Genomic DNA, 16,631 nt, shown 5'->3' on the forward strand with positions numbered 1-16,631 from the left:
GATTGTCCTACTCTCTCCACACCTGGCCACAGGGTCCCACTACTCCTTTTGCACCACTTCCATGCAGTGGGTTGGATCAGCGTGAGATGAAATCGTTGTTCCATAAGATGACTCACATTACAAAGCTGTATCCTGGGATCCTGTCATTAAATTCCCCACAAGTGTCCCCTAAAAGCTCTTCTCTTAGGGGTGCCAGAATAGTGAAAGCAGAAGGCATTTACATTTCCCCCTGAAGACCCAGTCCTTCTGCCAGCCCTCAGAGCAGTTTGCTGACTAAATCTTCTACGTATTTGAATAATTTATCGTGTGAATAAATTCATTTATGCTGAATGAAGAGGTGGACTACTGGGATGCAGTAATGCCAACACAACAAAATTGAAGCTGGGGAGGTGGGGGAAATGAACCCGTAACAATGGCAAGAGGTACAGTCTGCTCAGGCGGCAGGAGACAGCTGTGACCACATCTGAAATATGAGGGTGTGGGGATGTATGGAGCAGCACCTAAAAAGGGCTTTAGAATAAGCAGAGCTCAGCAAAAAACAAGCTGCTCTTTTTAAGCTGCAAAAATGTGGTTGTTACAGAACGACTAAAAACTAAATTGCAAGTTTTGTGTCTCATTCCAAATTTTCCAATTCAGAAAGTATATAATTAACATTCCTGTGCCTTTTACTTCCCCCTGGCATTTAAGAAATAGAAGTCTCAACTCCCTCCAAACAATCTGTCAACCCAAGCCCTTGACCTGGGCAACTGATGAATCCACGGTACAGATGCATGCAGTGCAAAGACTGAAAATATTAAAAGCCAGAACTCAAGTAGGGTAAATTGGCTTTGGCTCAGCTTACACTAGCTGCTGATCTGGTCCGTAAGTGCCTTACAGCAGTGGCAGCGGGAGGGATGACTATTTGCATTCACTAAAAGCTGATGAGGACTACCTAACTAGGTGTGCTTTGCTCGCATTTGTGGCCAGAAGATAGATTGTATTGAGCATTTTTAAAATCCCTCTTTCTTTAGCTATTCCTCGAAGAAATCATTACATGCTACAGTCAAAGCAGCAACTTGAATGACAAATTCATTAAAATCCACTTCATTGTCTTTATGGAGTCCAGATCTTTCATAATCTTATCAACCAGAAGGGGGTCCTTTTGGCCCTAAAGTGAAAGAAAAGTGACTTAGCTGTGCAGGTCTTGAATGCACACTTCTGACACACCCGGCGGTGCAACCTACTGCTATGCCACAAGCCCCGGTGCTATCAAGTAAAAGGCTGCATGAAATATGCACCTGAAGAGTAATGTACCTCTAGCTACAGCATGAAAACCATAGGTCTGGAGTCCCAGAAGTGCACAGCAACAGAAACTGAAGACAGTGCAGCTCTTTAGAAGGAATACAGGTACTAAATAGGCCTTGAAATTAATCAGATTTTAGAACCTGCTGAGCACTGATTTCTTTTGACAAGATGGATCTATAATGTGCATTTCTCTGTATCATCTGTTAACAAACAGTGCTTAGATTTTCAAAAGGCTATTCATAAGTGGTTGCATTATATGTCCATTCATCACATTCAGAAGATCTCTACTTAGCCAACAAGACATCCCATTCAGTAGAAGTAAGAACAGTGAATCCCATAATAATAAATCAATAGCCAAGATTAAAAGAAAATCCAATTCAGGGAAATGGATACAATGTAAAAAAAAAATCCTGCTGGTGGTGATAAGGTCCACAACAATTTTAACGATTTTTACGATTAAGAGGATACAGAAAAACAACTATGAATCTGGTTATTATTCCATAGAAAGCGTTCATGCTGTGTAATGCAGAACATAACAAACGCGCAAAAAGATATTCAGATCAGCAGCTTAGCGCTGAAAGGATTTTCTTAGCATCTCTCTGCAGGGCACAGAAGCAGCTGTACTGTGTTTGTGACCATTGTGCATGAGCTACTTTCTTGTCTCATCAGAACTGGTTGCTGGATTTAATACTTCGAAGGACTTATCTATGTCTTGTTATTAAAAATGAACAAACAAAAAAATTATTAAAGCCTGATTTAGCATCAGTTTTCCTACTGCTTCTGGGCTGCCCTTGCCCTCCTGCTCAAAAGTGCAGAGGAGTAAGCAGAGCACAGGTACCCAGCTCTGCTGCTGGTGGCACAAGGCAGGGCACCGGGGCTGGATCACCCTCTGAAAACACACTTCTTAAACGGGACATTTGGTCTCTCTGGCTCCACAAAGACAACTGTCATCTGAGACGCTGTGGCAGGATTTGCCTTGCAGAAGGAGATGCTCTTCCTGAACACTTGTATAGCTGCTTATCCCACCCATGAAACAGTAACTCAACAGGTTCAGGAGCTGCATCTTACCGAAAAGAAGTCAGTGAGCTCACTGGTGAGGAGCTCCTTGAGTGCTCCTTTACTAAGCTTCTGTCTGTCTCCTTCTTTGCCAGAGTAGTGATGGAAAATCTTGATCAAGGTGTCCATTGCATCCTCCAGCGGTGCGGACATAGCAGTGAGCGGGATAGCTGCGGGGCAAAAATCCAGCGACAGTGACATTGCACAGGAGCCAAACCAAAGGCCCATCTCAGGGAAGAGATGGAGCACTAGCTGAAGAGAAAAATTGTTACCAGTACCGAAAAAATGTGTTTACAGTTGGTCCATCCATCCTGTCAACTGTGTGTGAGCAAGGCTAGACTATTAGAAAACATTGTCCTGAACTCACTAGCAATTACTTCAAAAAGGTAAATGGAAAGGAAGGCCTTTATTTAAGAAAATTATCTACTATGCATTCTTTTTGCAAAGCTACTGTAAAAGGAAATCTCTCTTACCCATAGCTAACAACACAGGGAAAATGAAGGCACATCCTCCTACCTGTTCACTCAAAAATTTTCTCAAGAAAATGAGATCAACAAATAACAGTGGCCAAAGTGGATGTGCATTTGTACAGAAGGCTCCACATCAGTTTCTTAGGTGGTTAGAGGAAAGTCACTAGCAATAAGGATAGAAGCATCAGCTTTCAATTTATTTGGTCGTGTTTTCTTGGGCTGACCTTTTTTGCTGTAAATTACGTGGAGTAAACAAATATGAGCTAGGCACCCCTGAGGGTTTGCTTCATTGAGCATGCAGTAAGAAGGTACACAGGGAAGCACCACCAAGAAAAAAAGATAGAAATGCAATTAGTTGCTGAGTAGCTGACTCAAAAAATAACTGAAAATAGAAATCAGGTGAAAGGGAAACATTATGTCGATTAAGCCCCAGGACAGAGATTAAAAAGCCAGAATGAAATTCAAGGTAGGAGTGGAGTCCTGAACAATATCACCGTGCAAAGGCTAAAACTTACCTGCTTTACAGGCTAGCTGAAGTGTATGCAAGAAAATACTCAGATCACAGAAGGTGACGGTCACCTTCCTTTCAAAACCTGCGCACAAGGTTTTGTTTATCAGGCTGAGAGGGTGGATTACACAAATAGAGTCAGATACATAATTGTCACAAGGATGATAGGGTTTCTGTTTCCCTCTGCATTTGCCTACTCTGTTCAATAAAAGCTGCTTGCTGTAAATGGGTCACCAAAATATTCACTAGGCCAAGCAAGAGCGCTGTGTGTGGAACATAGCAGATATTTGTTATCACAGAATGACAGAATCACTACGGTTGGAAAAGACCTGTAAGATCATCAAGTCCAACCATCAACCCAACACCACCATGCCCATTAAACCATGTCCCACAGTGCCTCATCCACACATTCCTTGAACACCTCCAGGGATGGTGACTCCACCGCTTCCCTGGGCAGCCTGTTCCAGTGCTTCACCACTCTCTCAGTAAAGAAATTTTCCCTAATATCCAGCCTGAACCTCCCCTGGCGCAACTTGAGGCCATTTCCTCTTGTCCTGTCGCTGGTCACTTGGGAGAAGAGACCAACACCCACCTCTCTGCAACCCCCTTTCAGGTAATTGTAGAGAGCGATGAGGTCTCCCCTCAGCCTCCTCTTCTGCAGACTGAACAACGCCAGTTCCCTCAGCCACTCCTTATAAGACTTGTGCTCCAGACCCCTCACCAGCTTCGTTGCCCTTCTCTGGACACGCTCCAGCACCTCAATGTCCTTCTTGTAGTGAGGGGCCCAAAACTGAACACAGGATTTGAGGTGCGGCCTCACCAGTGCCGAGTACAGGGGCACAATCACCTCCCTGCTCCTGCTGGCCACACTATTTCTGATACAGGCCAGGATGCCGTTGGCCTTCTTGGCCACCTGGGCACACTGCTGGCTCATATTCAGCCGGCTGTCAATCAACACCCCCAGGTCCTTTTTTGTGGGGCAGCTTTCCAGCCACTCGTCCCCAAGCCTGTAGCGTTGCATGGGGTTGTTGTGGCCAAAGTGCAGGACCCGGCACTTGGCCTTGTTGAACCTCCTACAATTGGCCTGGGCCCATCGATGCAGCCTGTCCAGATCCCTCTGCAGAGCCTTCCTACCCTCAAGCAGATCAACACTCTCACCCAACCTGGTGTCGTCTGCAAACTTTTTGAGGGAGCACTCAATCCCCTCATCCAGATCATTGATAAATATATTAAACAAGACCGACGCCAAAACTGAGCCCTGGGGGACTCCGCTTGTGACCGGCCACCAACTGGATTTGACTCCATTCACCACGACTCTCTGGGCTCGGCCAACCAGACAGTTTTTACCCAGCGAAGTGTGCACCTGTCTAAGCCATGAGCCGCCAGTTTCTCCAGGAGAATACTGTGGGAGTGTCGAAGGTTTTACTAAAGTCCAGACAGACAACATCCACAGCCTTTCCCTCATCCTCCTGGTGGGTCACCTGGTCATAGAAGGAGATCAGGTTGGTCAAGCAGGACCTGCCTTTCCTGAACCCGTGCTGGCTGGGCCTGATCCCTTGGTTATCCTGCACGTGCCCTGTGAGCGCCCTCAAGATGAACCTCTCCATAATCTTCCCCAGCACTGAGGACAGGCTGACAGGACTGTAGTTCCCCGGATCCTCCTTCTGGCCCTTCTTGTAGATGGGCATCATTTTGGCAAGCCTCCAGTCCTCTAGGACCTCCCCTGTTAAGCAGGACTGTTGATAAATGATGGAGAGTGGCTTGGCAAGCTCCTCCGCCAGCTCCCTCAGTACCCTTGGGTGGATGCCATCAGTCCCATAGACTTGTGAATGTCCAGGTGGCATAGCAGGTCGCTAATTGCTTCCTCCTGGATCATGGGGAGTTTATTTTGCTCTCCATCCTTGTCTTCCAGCTCGGGGGATACCTGGTCTGGCTATTAAAGACTGAGGCAAAGAAGGCATTAAGTACCTCAGCCTTTTCCTTATCCTTGGTGACAAAGTTCACTCCCACATCCAGTAAAGGATGGAGACTCTTCTTGGCTCTCTTTTTGTTGTTAATGTATTTGTAAAAACACTTTTTGTTATCCCTTATGACGTGGCCAGCTTGAGCTCTAGCTGGGCTTTTGCCTTTCTAATTCTCTCTCTGCAGGACCTAATGAGTTCCTTGTACTCTTCTTCAGTTGCCTGCCCCTTCTTCCAAAGGTAATAAACTCTCCTCTTTTTCCTGAGTCCCAGCAAAAGCTCCCTGTTCAGCCAGGCCAGTCGGTCATCTTCCCCGTCAGCTTGTCTTACGGCACATGGGGACTGCCTGCTCCTGCGCCTTTCAGATTTCCTTCTTGAAGAAGGTCCAGCCTTCCTGGACCCCTTTGCTCTTCAGGACCATCTCCCAAGGGACCCTCTCAACCAGTGCCCTGAACAGGCTGAAGTCTGCCCTCCAGAAGTCCATCATAGTGGTTTTGCTGACCCCCCTCCTTACTTGGCCAAGAATTGAGAACTCTATCATTTCATGGTTGCTAAGCCCAAGACAGCCTCTGACCTTCACTTCTCCCACCAGACCTTCTCTGTTTGTAAACAGCAGGTCAAGCAGGGCACCTCCCCTGGTAGGCTCCCTTACCAGCTGTGTCAGGATGTTATCTTCCACACACTCCAAGAACCTCTGGGACAGTTTCCTCTCTGCTGTGTTATATTTCCAGCAGATGTCCGGTAAGTTGAAGTCCCCTACAAGAACAAGGGTTCGTGAATGTAAGACTTGTGCCAGTCACTTGTAGAACACTTCATCGGCTTCTTTGCCCTGGCTGGGTGGTCTATAACAGACACCCAGCAGGATATCTGCCTTGTTAGCCTTCCCCCTCATCCTTACCCATAAGCACTGAACCTTGTTGTCACAATCTTTGAGCTCTATAGAATCAAAACACTCCCTAACATACAGAGCTACCCCACCGCCTCTCCTTCCTTGCCTATCCCTCCTGAAGAGCTTATAGCCCTCCATCGCAGCACTCCAGTCATGCGAGTCATCCCACCATGTTTCTGTGATGGCAACCACATCATAGCTGTCCTGCTGCACAATGGCTTCCAACTCCTCCTGTGTGCTGCCCATGGTGCGTGCATTGGAGTAGATGCACTTGAGCTGGGCTATCAATTTCGCCCCCAACATTGGCACGCCACCCCTAGGCTCATCTCTAGGGCGCCTGGTTTCAGCCCTTTCCCCCTCGAGCCCTCTCGATGAGGCTCGCCAACTCATGAACAAGGATCCTTTTCCCCCTTGAGTATAGTTTAACTCCATCTGTTGCCAGCAGGCCCAGTGCCATGTAGACCGCCCCATGGTCAGAAAAACCAAAATTCCTCCGACGGCACCAGCCTCTGTGTTAACCAGGTTCGCTTTTCCGTTCCTTTCAGTGTTCCTCCCTGCCACTGAAGGGATTGAGGAGAACACTACCTGCGCTCCCGATCCCTCAACCAGTCTCCCCGGTGCCCTGAAGTCCCTCTTGATCACTTTTAGGCTGCTTTGCGCAACCTCATTGCCGCCAACGTGCAAAACCAACAGTGGGTAGTATCATTTGACCTTTTACAAATATGACCATCCGGGGGCCTTAAGGTCAAAATTAGAAAATGCTAACCATCACCAAGTCAGTATAAAACAACTTTCCCCCATTTTCAAAAGAACTCTTTCTAATCTGTCTCTCTGCACTTCTACAGCTGAAAGTCTAAATGCCTCAGCGCTGGCAGACAGTGTTCAAAAATACTTGGGTACCTAGGGTGAGTTTGTAGGCAAGTTTGCCACAAATCCCATGAGACTTCTATGTTTATTGTCAGATGTCTCTGTAAGCCTAAAATGTTGGCTCTTGCTGAATGAAATTCTTGCTGTGGTACACATGTCCTTAGAAGGAAATGAGGAAACCAGTTTCAGGGGAAGGCGTACCTGAAATCACAGTGTGCACTGATCAACAGGCTTGACTTCATTTTTATCACCCCTGCGTAACAACTACAGTTCAGCATCTCTCTTTTAATAAGTGATCTTCCCGCAGGAGGGCTTCCCCTGCCCCGACCCCAGGGACTCACCAGCCCCAGGGGTGGTGGCTGGGGGATGCAAGAAGCAGCAGCTTCACCATGGTAGAGCCTAAGGGCCTACTTCCCACCCAAAATACCAAATAACCACAGTTTTCACGACAGCCACATGAAACGGAAAACTGCTTGCTTCGGGTTTGCTTTCCCTCAATAATGCCTTCCGCCTGCTGCACACGCGTCTCCAGCGAGCACAACTGTGCAGATAATCAGCAAGAGAACACACAGCTGCAGCTCTTTCTCTCTTTTATTCCAGCCAGGGGGAAAGAGAATGAGATGGGCATTGTTTTTAGCTCTGAAAGCCTCCAGGCACTCGTACTTTTGAGTGCCACAGTGGATCTCAGCCCACACCTCTGCCTGCCTCCTTTGCCTCCAGACACGATGCTTCTTCCGTCTGTGCCATTGTGACAAGTCTCCACAACCTGAGGGGTCTTGGCTGTGCCTCTGGGAGAAGGGGGAGGGAAGGGGGGGCCACATAAAAATGCTGGATCCCCGCGGTATGGGAGGTGACCGTGTGTAAAGCATTGTTTCTGAAACTGTAGGCAGGCTTTTCTCGTTAGAGGTCCCTGCACACATGCACAATACTGCATGCATGGCATACACCTTCAGCTCCCATCGTTGCGGTCGTGAGTGCTCACCAGGGATGGGGGGAGCCAAAGCTCAGGTAAATTTTAGAAAAGGCCCAGGTGGAAACCAGCCTGGAAATGCTGATATGCAATAAAAGGAACCTAACCCCTCCTGCAGGCAGAGGAGAGTTGGGGAGGAGAGTTGCTCTCCATACCTCTTCTGTATTTGGGGATAGCTAATGGGTGCCCAGTTTTGTACAGGTGCTCCAGCAAGCACAGGGATCTAGCTGGACCATATGCAGCACATGGGAGAAGAACATGGGTGACATCAGGTGCAGCACAGCTCTCCTGTTCAGATCCTAGGCATCCTCTGTGTCTTTGCAGATGCTAAGAAAAAGCATGGAGTCTCTTATGTAGCTACAGTGATACAGGGCTATGTCTTGCCTGTGATTCACTAGCGCTTATAAATATTGCTTAGAAATTTTAACCAGATAAACATCAAAATACTGGGGTTTTTTTGCCATTTATTCAACAACAGTTTCACCCACAACCAGAAAAAAAACACGTCTGAGTCAATACATAAGTATAAAATCCTCCTCTTTGTCTATATATTGCATTGGTCCTCTGGCGGGTGACTATTGCAAATTAATTATCTAAGCAGAGTCTACAGGAGGTACAGCTTCCAGGAAGCAGGTATAAACTTTCAGAGCTGCCATCTTCAGGACAGAAGAAAGAAGGGTTTCCCCTATCATCTCCAGGACATCAGCTCAATAATTTATACAGTAATATAATCTGTGCAGTCACTCTCAATAGCTACTTTCACTCCAGCTAATTGTGTAATAAATTCTCTATGCCATGCTAGTGTATTACATGTACGCGGGGAATGGCTGCGCTGAGCTTGTTTGTTAAGAGGTCCATCCAATTTGCTGTGTCCATCCCTTTCCTCCCTGGCTAGTGAAATCCTGCCAGTGGCTCCAGTGACAGCAGAGATCTCCTAACTCCTGTGAGGGCAGGTCCCAGAGGCTACTCAAAATTCATGATTATCAATCAACTGTTGTTAATCCTTCATCCAAAACTCCAGCACAATCTGGTTTTGCATGATATCTGATAGGCACTGAAGATAATTAAAATCAACACAGCTTGTGAGCACTTCTGTATCAGCGCAAGACCCCACTCCGTGTCAGCAATCACCATTCCCGCATCAATCCTCCCCTACGCTCTGGTTTCCACCAGGCTAAGCACAGGAGCAGCACCAGGCATGGTTGACAGAGGGAGTAGGACTGCAGCATGACTGCAGACTTGGTGAAGATTCATGCCTTCCTCATTCATGACCAAACTTTGTCTGTCACAACCTGCCAAATCACGGCAGTGTTGGTGGGAAGGCACCTCTGGAGGTGCCTAGTCCCACCTCCTGCTCAAAGCCGGATGATCACCAATGCCAGACCAGGTCAGCCATGGCTTTGTCTAGTTAAATGTTGAAAACCTCCAAGGATGGAGTTTTCACAGGTTCTTGGGTAACCTGCTCTATTGCTGCACTATCTCTCTGGGGAAGATGTTTATCCTAATACCCAGTCTGAGCACCCCAAGCTGCAGTTGTGGTCATTGGCCCCTTTTGCACCGCCTAACACTACCACAAAGAGTTTTACTTCGTGGACTTTATAAATTCCCTTCAAATAATCGTGGCTCCTTACTCAAACTCAAAAAAAAAAAAACTTGAAAGCAGCCTGTCCCCTGACTCACCCAATCTATTTTCATGTGCCCCCTTCACGCTACATGTTTGCCCCTTGCAGACTGCTCCAGCTGTGCCCTTCTCCTAATGCGTATTTCAATATTAAAGTGCACACTGCAAAATCAACGGCTGTCAGAAGCAGAAGGGCAGATTTTTCACATGGCATGGCACAAATAGTCTATAGGGCTGAATTCTGCCATCTTTTCTTAAGCAGTAATAGGTTTACAGAATGAGTCAATCATCTGATTTCACTGGAGGCTGCTGAGAGAGGTTGCTCCTTGCCCTGTAAACCTAAGAAAGGACCTAACCAGCTATGAGTGCTTCCTTTAATTTTATTTGGGGTAATATAGAGGTACACCCAGCTGGGAGGCTCTGTGGCACTGCTCCTCCCCTCCTCCATGGAGATGGGGCAGTCAGACCACAGGCAGAAAATCTTATTGCTGGTCTCTGCTCTTCAAAAACTGAGCAGAGTTCTGTCCTGCATGAGAGCAGTAAGCCCTTGACATAGGTCAGCAGCCTTCTTCCTCCACAGCTGGGAAGGAGAAGTTTTGGCTTCTTCACCAGGATTTTTCCATTGGTCTCTTCTTGAGACAACATAACACCGGCTGCCCTTAAGCCAGAGCAGCTTGTAAAGTGACAGTCTAAGCCACAGTAAAATACTGCTCAGCTTAAGTGGGAGGATCTCATATATAGGGCATCTGGTTTTCAACATTTGCCAGAATGCACGTGGGGAATATTTTCTCACAAATAATTATTGCACTGGGAAAGGCAAGTCAGCCTCCCACCCACATCCTGTCATTATTTATTTTTCCCAAACTCACACTGTTCTTGGGATGCACGTGTTTTGAATCTATGTTGTACCCCCAAAGTGGCAAAAGGTGTGATGGGAAGCAACAGGGAACACTGCAAGGCTCAGGACAGATATACACTAAAAAGCTTACATTAGATGAGACCCTAGATTAGACTAAAGAGCTTACTAACATAGACTAAAGAGCTTATAAGAGACTTACATTTGAATCAGTATTTGTTGTTAAGTTATAATGAGCATTTTTACATTTTTAGGATTTTTAGCATTTTTATTTGTTGTCTTTCCACATCTGGGTGGTTGATTGATTTATCCCTTTACATCAGGCACGTCTCCCTTCCCCTCAGGTTCTGGTTCACATCTTCAAGACTGTTTTAACTGCTGTGATCCCACAGGCAGCAGAATAGCAAAGACCTATTAAAGCTCTTGCTAATAGCTTTTATCACCTAAATTTGATGGTTTACTTTGTAGGCATCTTTTTTAATGGGTTACACTTCAAGGGCTGCCCAACTGAAGTGTGTCCTGATCTCATTCTCTGTTGAGTCCTGTTTTGGACAAGAATGTACACTTCTTTTCCAAATATGTAAATGAATTTTCATTGAAATGTCCAGATCATTGAACCCTGCTTGTTCCCGTAGTGACCATTTCTCTTGTGATACTCGTTTAGGACAGGAATTGGAGCATTCTCTGTCCTTGAGGTACTGACTTGGGTTACCACCTTCTGCTGCCTTCTTCTCCTCCCAGAAAATCAGCCACCATTTCATCCCTCTGTGAGCAACCCCCCATTACCAGCCTGTGAAGGCAACATCAAGTTGTACAGTAATGTATTGCTATCTGGAAAATAGCCTAGAAAGCCTTCATTAACCCTAAACTGGAGTTTTGAAGTGATATTCTGGCTATACAATCCTTTCTTCCTCATAAGCCTCTGAAGCAGATGTATCTATCCAGCCATGTATTAGCCAAGCCATTTATTACATTAATGCAGTTTATCTACATCAAGGAAAGACACCAAAATGTTGTAAAAGACCCTGGTGTAGGCACAGAGTCAGAGTCAGCTTTGTCTCAGGTAGTGGCAGGGGTCCCATTACAGAGCAACTCTCCCCTCCCCGTAAGAGAACACGCACCCAGCGCCAGCTGGCTTTGGTAGCTCACGTTACAACTAGTATTTGGCAATACATCCCCTTCTGAACAAAGCCAAGACAGTAATTCCCTTTGTATTAAATCCCCTGATCAATAAGGAAAATCCACCCTTTTGAGACATGCTGGTTCTGACCGACTCATGTTTCTTCCCAGTTCGAACTTGTATCAACATGCAGTAGCCTTCATCCTAATTCACTTCAATGCCCAGTTTCTTCCACAAGATTTTTACAGCTATGTTCAGGTTATGCTTCATAACTATCGGGACCCCCTGCTTGCAGGGGGTGATCCTGTGTCACAGGATGGTGATCAAGTCACCTACCAGGTTGTGGCAGTAGGAAAACCTTCCATAGGTTTACCCTGACCCTGGTGGGCTGTTGAGTGAGTCCTGCCTCAGTTCCTCCTTCCTGGTCTCCCAACTATCCACACAGCAGCTATTAGTTTGGGAATGGGTTTCCTAGGGCTGGTGTGACTAGCTCTCTGGTGGCAAGGAGCACCTCTGAACAGCAAAGGCCCCTGGATCATACAGCTACATGCTTATACATGCTCTTGGCCATGCCATGATGTGCAGGTGGCTGCCAAGGCTCCAGATGCAGAACTCACTGCATCTTTTCCATCCTCTCTGCTCTGTTTGCAAGCCATGTGCTCAAGTGGGCCTGTCTTGAGGTAACTGGCAAATAAACTCACCTTCCTTATCACCAGCACCAAAACAAATATGTACCAAAAGATGCAACGGAAAAAAAACACTCCAGACGGACTTGATTCAATAGTCCTGGGCACTGTTGATGTTAAATCAATACAGAAAAATGAGGCAAATAAAGTTTTCTCTTAGTTTGTATGTATATAAAAAAATGAGGAAAACTTCTTTTGGTCTGGGGCTGCCCCTTAGTGTACTGCTGAAGAACTGCTGCTTCCAGATCTCACGCTAGCAACGACTACCAAGACACAAGCTGCAGGGCCCAAGGGAGACATACTCCCACCTGACTGCTCCAGGACACACACAGGTGTTTCACCACTGCATTACTACAGCAAGCTCTGCATAAGGGTCTAAATTATCAACAAACCAAACAAGAAGTAATATAATTAAAAATTACAGAGAAAAGAAATAGCCATTGCCCACAGCTTGTTAGCTAGAGCTATAAACTCTGCAGAGAATTCAAGTGCTTAACACAGGTCAGTGTTAAAATAATGGGATTTAGGCACATGCTTTGCTGAATTTAGGCCGTATATTCCACTAATGGCCCTTAATAAAGCATCCCAAACTTACCACCTGCTATGGGAAAAAGAAAGTTCAGAAGCACTTAAGGCCAATGCCTCTGTTTGGAGAGTAAATGGAAGAAAAGAGCAGAGTAATGTAGTCTCCCCAGAGCTGTTACAATCTGCAAATAGCCATGAATTCTTGCCCAAATGCAATGGGATCAAGAAGCCTGAAGAGGGCATTGAGGGCCAGTAGATGGTGAGGCTATAGAAGGATTGCTTAAAGAAGATAAGGCCACAGCAGAAAACCTAAATAAGTATTTTGCAAGTGTTTTCACTATAGTAGAGCTTGGGGATGTTCCCACAGGATGGAGAAAGGGACATGCTGAATGATCTGAACTGAATGAACTGAAGTGTAAGTAGAAGATGTCGTAAGGCAGATCCTCAAAACAAGCCGTAACAAGCCAGGACTAGATGGTATCCACCCCGGAGCTCTAGTGGAACCTGAGGTGGATGAACAATGGGAGCCACTGGCTGAAATCTGCCTCAGGACCACAGCACAGAAACCTGGCAGGTACAATGCCAAGTGGAGAGGTGCTGGGCAATATCCAGAGAGCTGCTGAACCTCAAGTCTGCTGTCCATATTGGGTAAACAGGTAGACACCAGCCTGAAAACCAGAGGAGTGGAAACATGACTAAACACAGTACACTGCGGAAAAGTAAAGAGGAGTCATAACACAAATCGACTGGTGTTCCCTGAGAGTCCATGATGGGTGACCTCCCTGATTACTGTCCACCTTGTTCCCAGAAAGCATTCCTCACTCTTAAAGAAACTAGGCTGCCATGGGATACAAGGAAAAGACTTACACAGGAAATAAAGAATAAATTATTGGGTTTTACAAGTGAACTGACACCATCGATGGGGTCCCACAGGAATCTGACCTGGGGCCACCGCTGTTCAACGTATTCATCGGTGATCTGGGAAAGGGAATGAATAATCAAGGGATAAAGGTTTTTTTGTTGATATAAAGCTATGCAAAGAGAGAAAGTTAAAGTCCAGCTGTGAAGAACGCAGAAGAACCTCATGGAACTGAGTGATATAGTGTCAGATAAATTCAGCATAGATAGATAAACACAAAGTGATGTGGGGAAAACCAGTTTTTTGTACACAGCTATGAGCTTTGAGTTGACTATTAGGATTCATGAATGAGATCTTGGGGTTACTGCAAGCAAACATGTTTGTCTAGTAAGAATCTGAAAACAAACAGGATTAGGAAAGAAATAGAAAACAGAAAAACAGAAGTGTTTTTCTGCCACTAAATAAGTCCAAGGGAAGCCTACTTCTTCAATATCATGGTGGTCCTCCTACCTTCATCTTACAAATGCATCTTACAAATGTGGGATTAGAACTGATAAGGAGAAAGGCAGCAAAGAAACAGCTTCTGTATTAGAAACAGCTGAATACACAAGGCACCTCAGTCTGCAGAAGGACATAACTGGGATATGAAAGAAGTCTGTACATTCGAGAGTGGCATGGAGAAGGTGAGTAAGAAGTAATTATTCATGGTATTTTCTAATACAAAAATAAGGAGAAACAAAAGAAACCCACCCTAGTTCAAAACAAACGGAAGAATGTTTTTAAGCTGCTTAACGGCTTGCTGTGAGAAATTCCTGGGAAATACTTATTGAGAGCTACTAAATACAAAAGCTTATGTCACCAAGACATCTCCAAACACAATCACAGGAGACTGGGTTAGTATTCTGGGGATGTACCAGCCTGGCCCCACTCTAGTCCTCTTTCTTACATACGTGCATCAGCCACTGTTCCTAGCAGGTTACTAGGCGAGAACTAGCTTTTGCCTGACATGAAAAGCCAGTTATATTCTTATGTTGTCTGAAAAAAAAAAAGTCCCAACAATAATGTGGGACCAGCACTAGTAGTGACAAACAGTCTCTGCTTTCCTAGAGGACTCTGGTTTAAATGGCTGTCCCAGTAAGACTGGAATAGGGAGAAAATTAATTAAAAAGTCCAAGGTACACAAAACATTAATTTCCAGGACAAGGTTATAAGAAGGCAAAACTCTGAAAGCAGAAAGTGCTTGCAGTTCTCCCTGGATGTTCTCATGGCTATTACAGCTGCAGTTGCTCTGGGGGGTCTGCTCTAGAAAAGTGAATTTTTGATGGTACTAGGAATGCAGCTGGACCAACACTACAGGAGCAATGCATGTCTCAGCAGGAGCCAGCTGGAGTGTTAAAAGCTGACGTAAATTAAGAGCCAGAGATGTACATTTGTAAGGTACAATTGGTTTAATCGTCTTTAAAAGACAAGGAAATTAGGTGGTTGTTCCAAGTTTAATGAACACCATAAATGGCCCAGAGACATGCTGCACGCATGTGCACACCAGAAACAGCTGAGACGGTGGGAGGAACAGAGAAAGCCAACAGGCATAACTTCCTCTTCACACCTTAAAGTTTATTTAGAATTTGGGACTGCATGTTTTCTCTCTGTTTGGAGGAGAAACTAAGAATACACTGCGCTGCGCAGATACACTCATGCGTATCAGCAAGATACACCACCCTCCTGTGGTGCCTCCATCCCTCACCTTTGCAGGGCAGTAGCAGGAGCTCCTGGCTCCACCAGCCCCGTCAGGTACCTCGTCCAAGCCACTGGCCAGCGGTGGGGTTCCTTCGTGTCAAACAACATGATGATCCCATGGGCTTCATATTGGTCTCCTGGCTCACACCACAGTCACACACTCTCCTATCTCATACCACAGTCCTATGTCACCTGGCACGTCAGACTCTGAGAGGTAGGAAGTAAGCCTGGCATGGTGACAGAGAATGCACTTGCAATTGTTTGTCCCTGGACACACCTCAACCAATGGCAAAACCCATTCTCCGGCCTTTGCCAGCACTTGCCATGGAGCGTTGTTCTGACCCCTCTGTTTCACTTCTCCTTGCTGCTTTTATCCTTGCTTCTGCACCTCCCAAGCATAACACTCATGCAGTCTTTCAGCCCCTGCGTTTGCAGGAAGGGCCTCCCTCAGCTCCAGCAGACCTCATCATGTCTTCTTCTGCAGCATGAGGTTCTCTTACAAGGTTGTGCATAATTTCCCACGATCTTGCTATGGGAAACCTGCTCTTTGTGGCTGATCAGTTAGCTCACTTTCAAGCCTGCTATATTAGATGCACAGAAGTAGTCTGAATGGAACTGGTTTCAGCGAACACCTCTAGTGTGTAAAAACAAAGACATGAGATAGATGTTGGAAGAGAGGAAGTAGACACAAGTGACTGCAGAACTGTTACTCAACCAATACACATCATGGTTAAAATAGATTATCAAAATCTGGATATAAACTGGAATAAAATCACTGAAGTAAGTTAAAATGGGTGAGTAAAAGTTTTGACAGATAGAAATCCCACAGAGCAATTATCTACTTTGTCTATGTGCCACTAAAAATAGTCATCATGTGTGCTGTGGAAAAAAGAGCAATCGTGCACAAATCCACTTAGAAATTTACTGCTCTGTTGCTTTCTAAAAGGATGAGTAATGTTTTATTGCTCCTACCCCATTTTCCAAGTACCCCTATAACAAAGCCTTGAAAGAGCTGGTGTTACATTCACACAGCTTCCTTCTCATCTTTTCCCTGCCATGCCGAACAATATCCTACCTTTGATCAGCGGGTCTCCTCTTTACTTCAAAGAGCCACATAACACTGTTTAAACCCTTTCTCAGCCACAGAATGTTGCGCAGGTTGCATTCAAGCTCTCTGATTCTGGTGAGCTTTCTACACCCATTATCCCTAAGAGTTTAATAA

General features: G+C 45.7%; 1 protein-coding gene across 1 annotated transcript; it reads right to left on the minus strand.

Annotated features, from left to right (window-relative positions):
• Positions 1–989: 989 nt before the first annotated feature.
• S100Z (S100 calcium binding protein Z) lies at positions 990–15,517 on the minus strand. The gene is given in 5 exon segments (XM_059833484.1): positions 990–1,096; positions 1,099–1,147; positions 2,353–2,510; positions 3,326–3,429; positions 15,417–15,517. Coding segments are annotated over 5 exon segments (519 nt in total).
• Between the last annotated feature and the right edge of the window lie 1,114 nt (positions 15,518–16,631).

This window comes from Gavia stellata, chromosome Z (assembly GCF_030936135.1).
Source record: "Gavia stellata isolate bGavSte3 chromosome Z, bGavSte3.hap2, whole genome shotgun sequence".
Taxonomy (NCBI): Eukaryota; Metazoa; Chordata; class Aves; order Gaviiformes; family Gaviidae; genus Gavia; species Gavia stellata.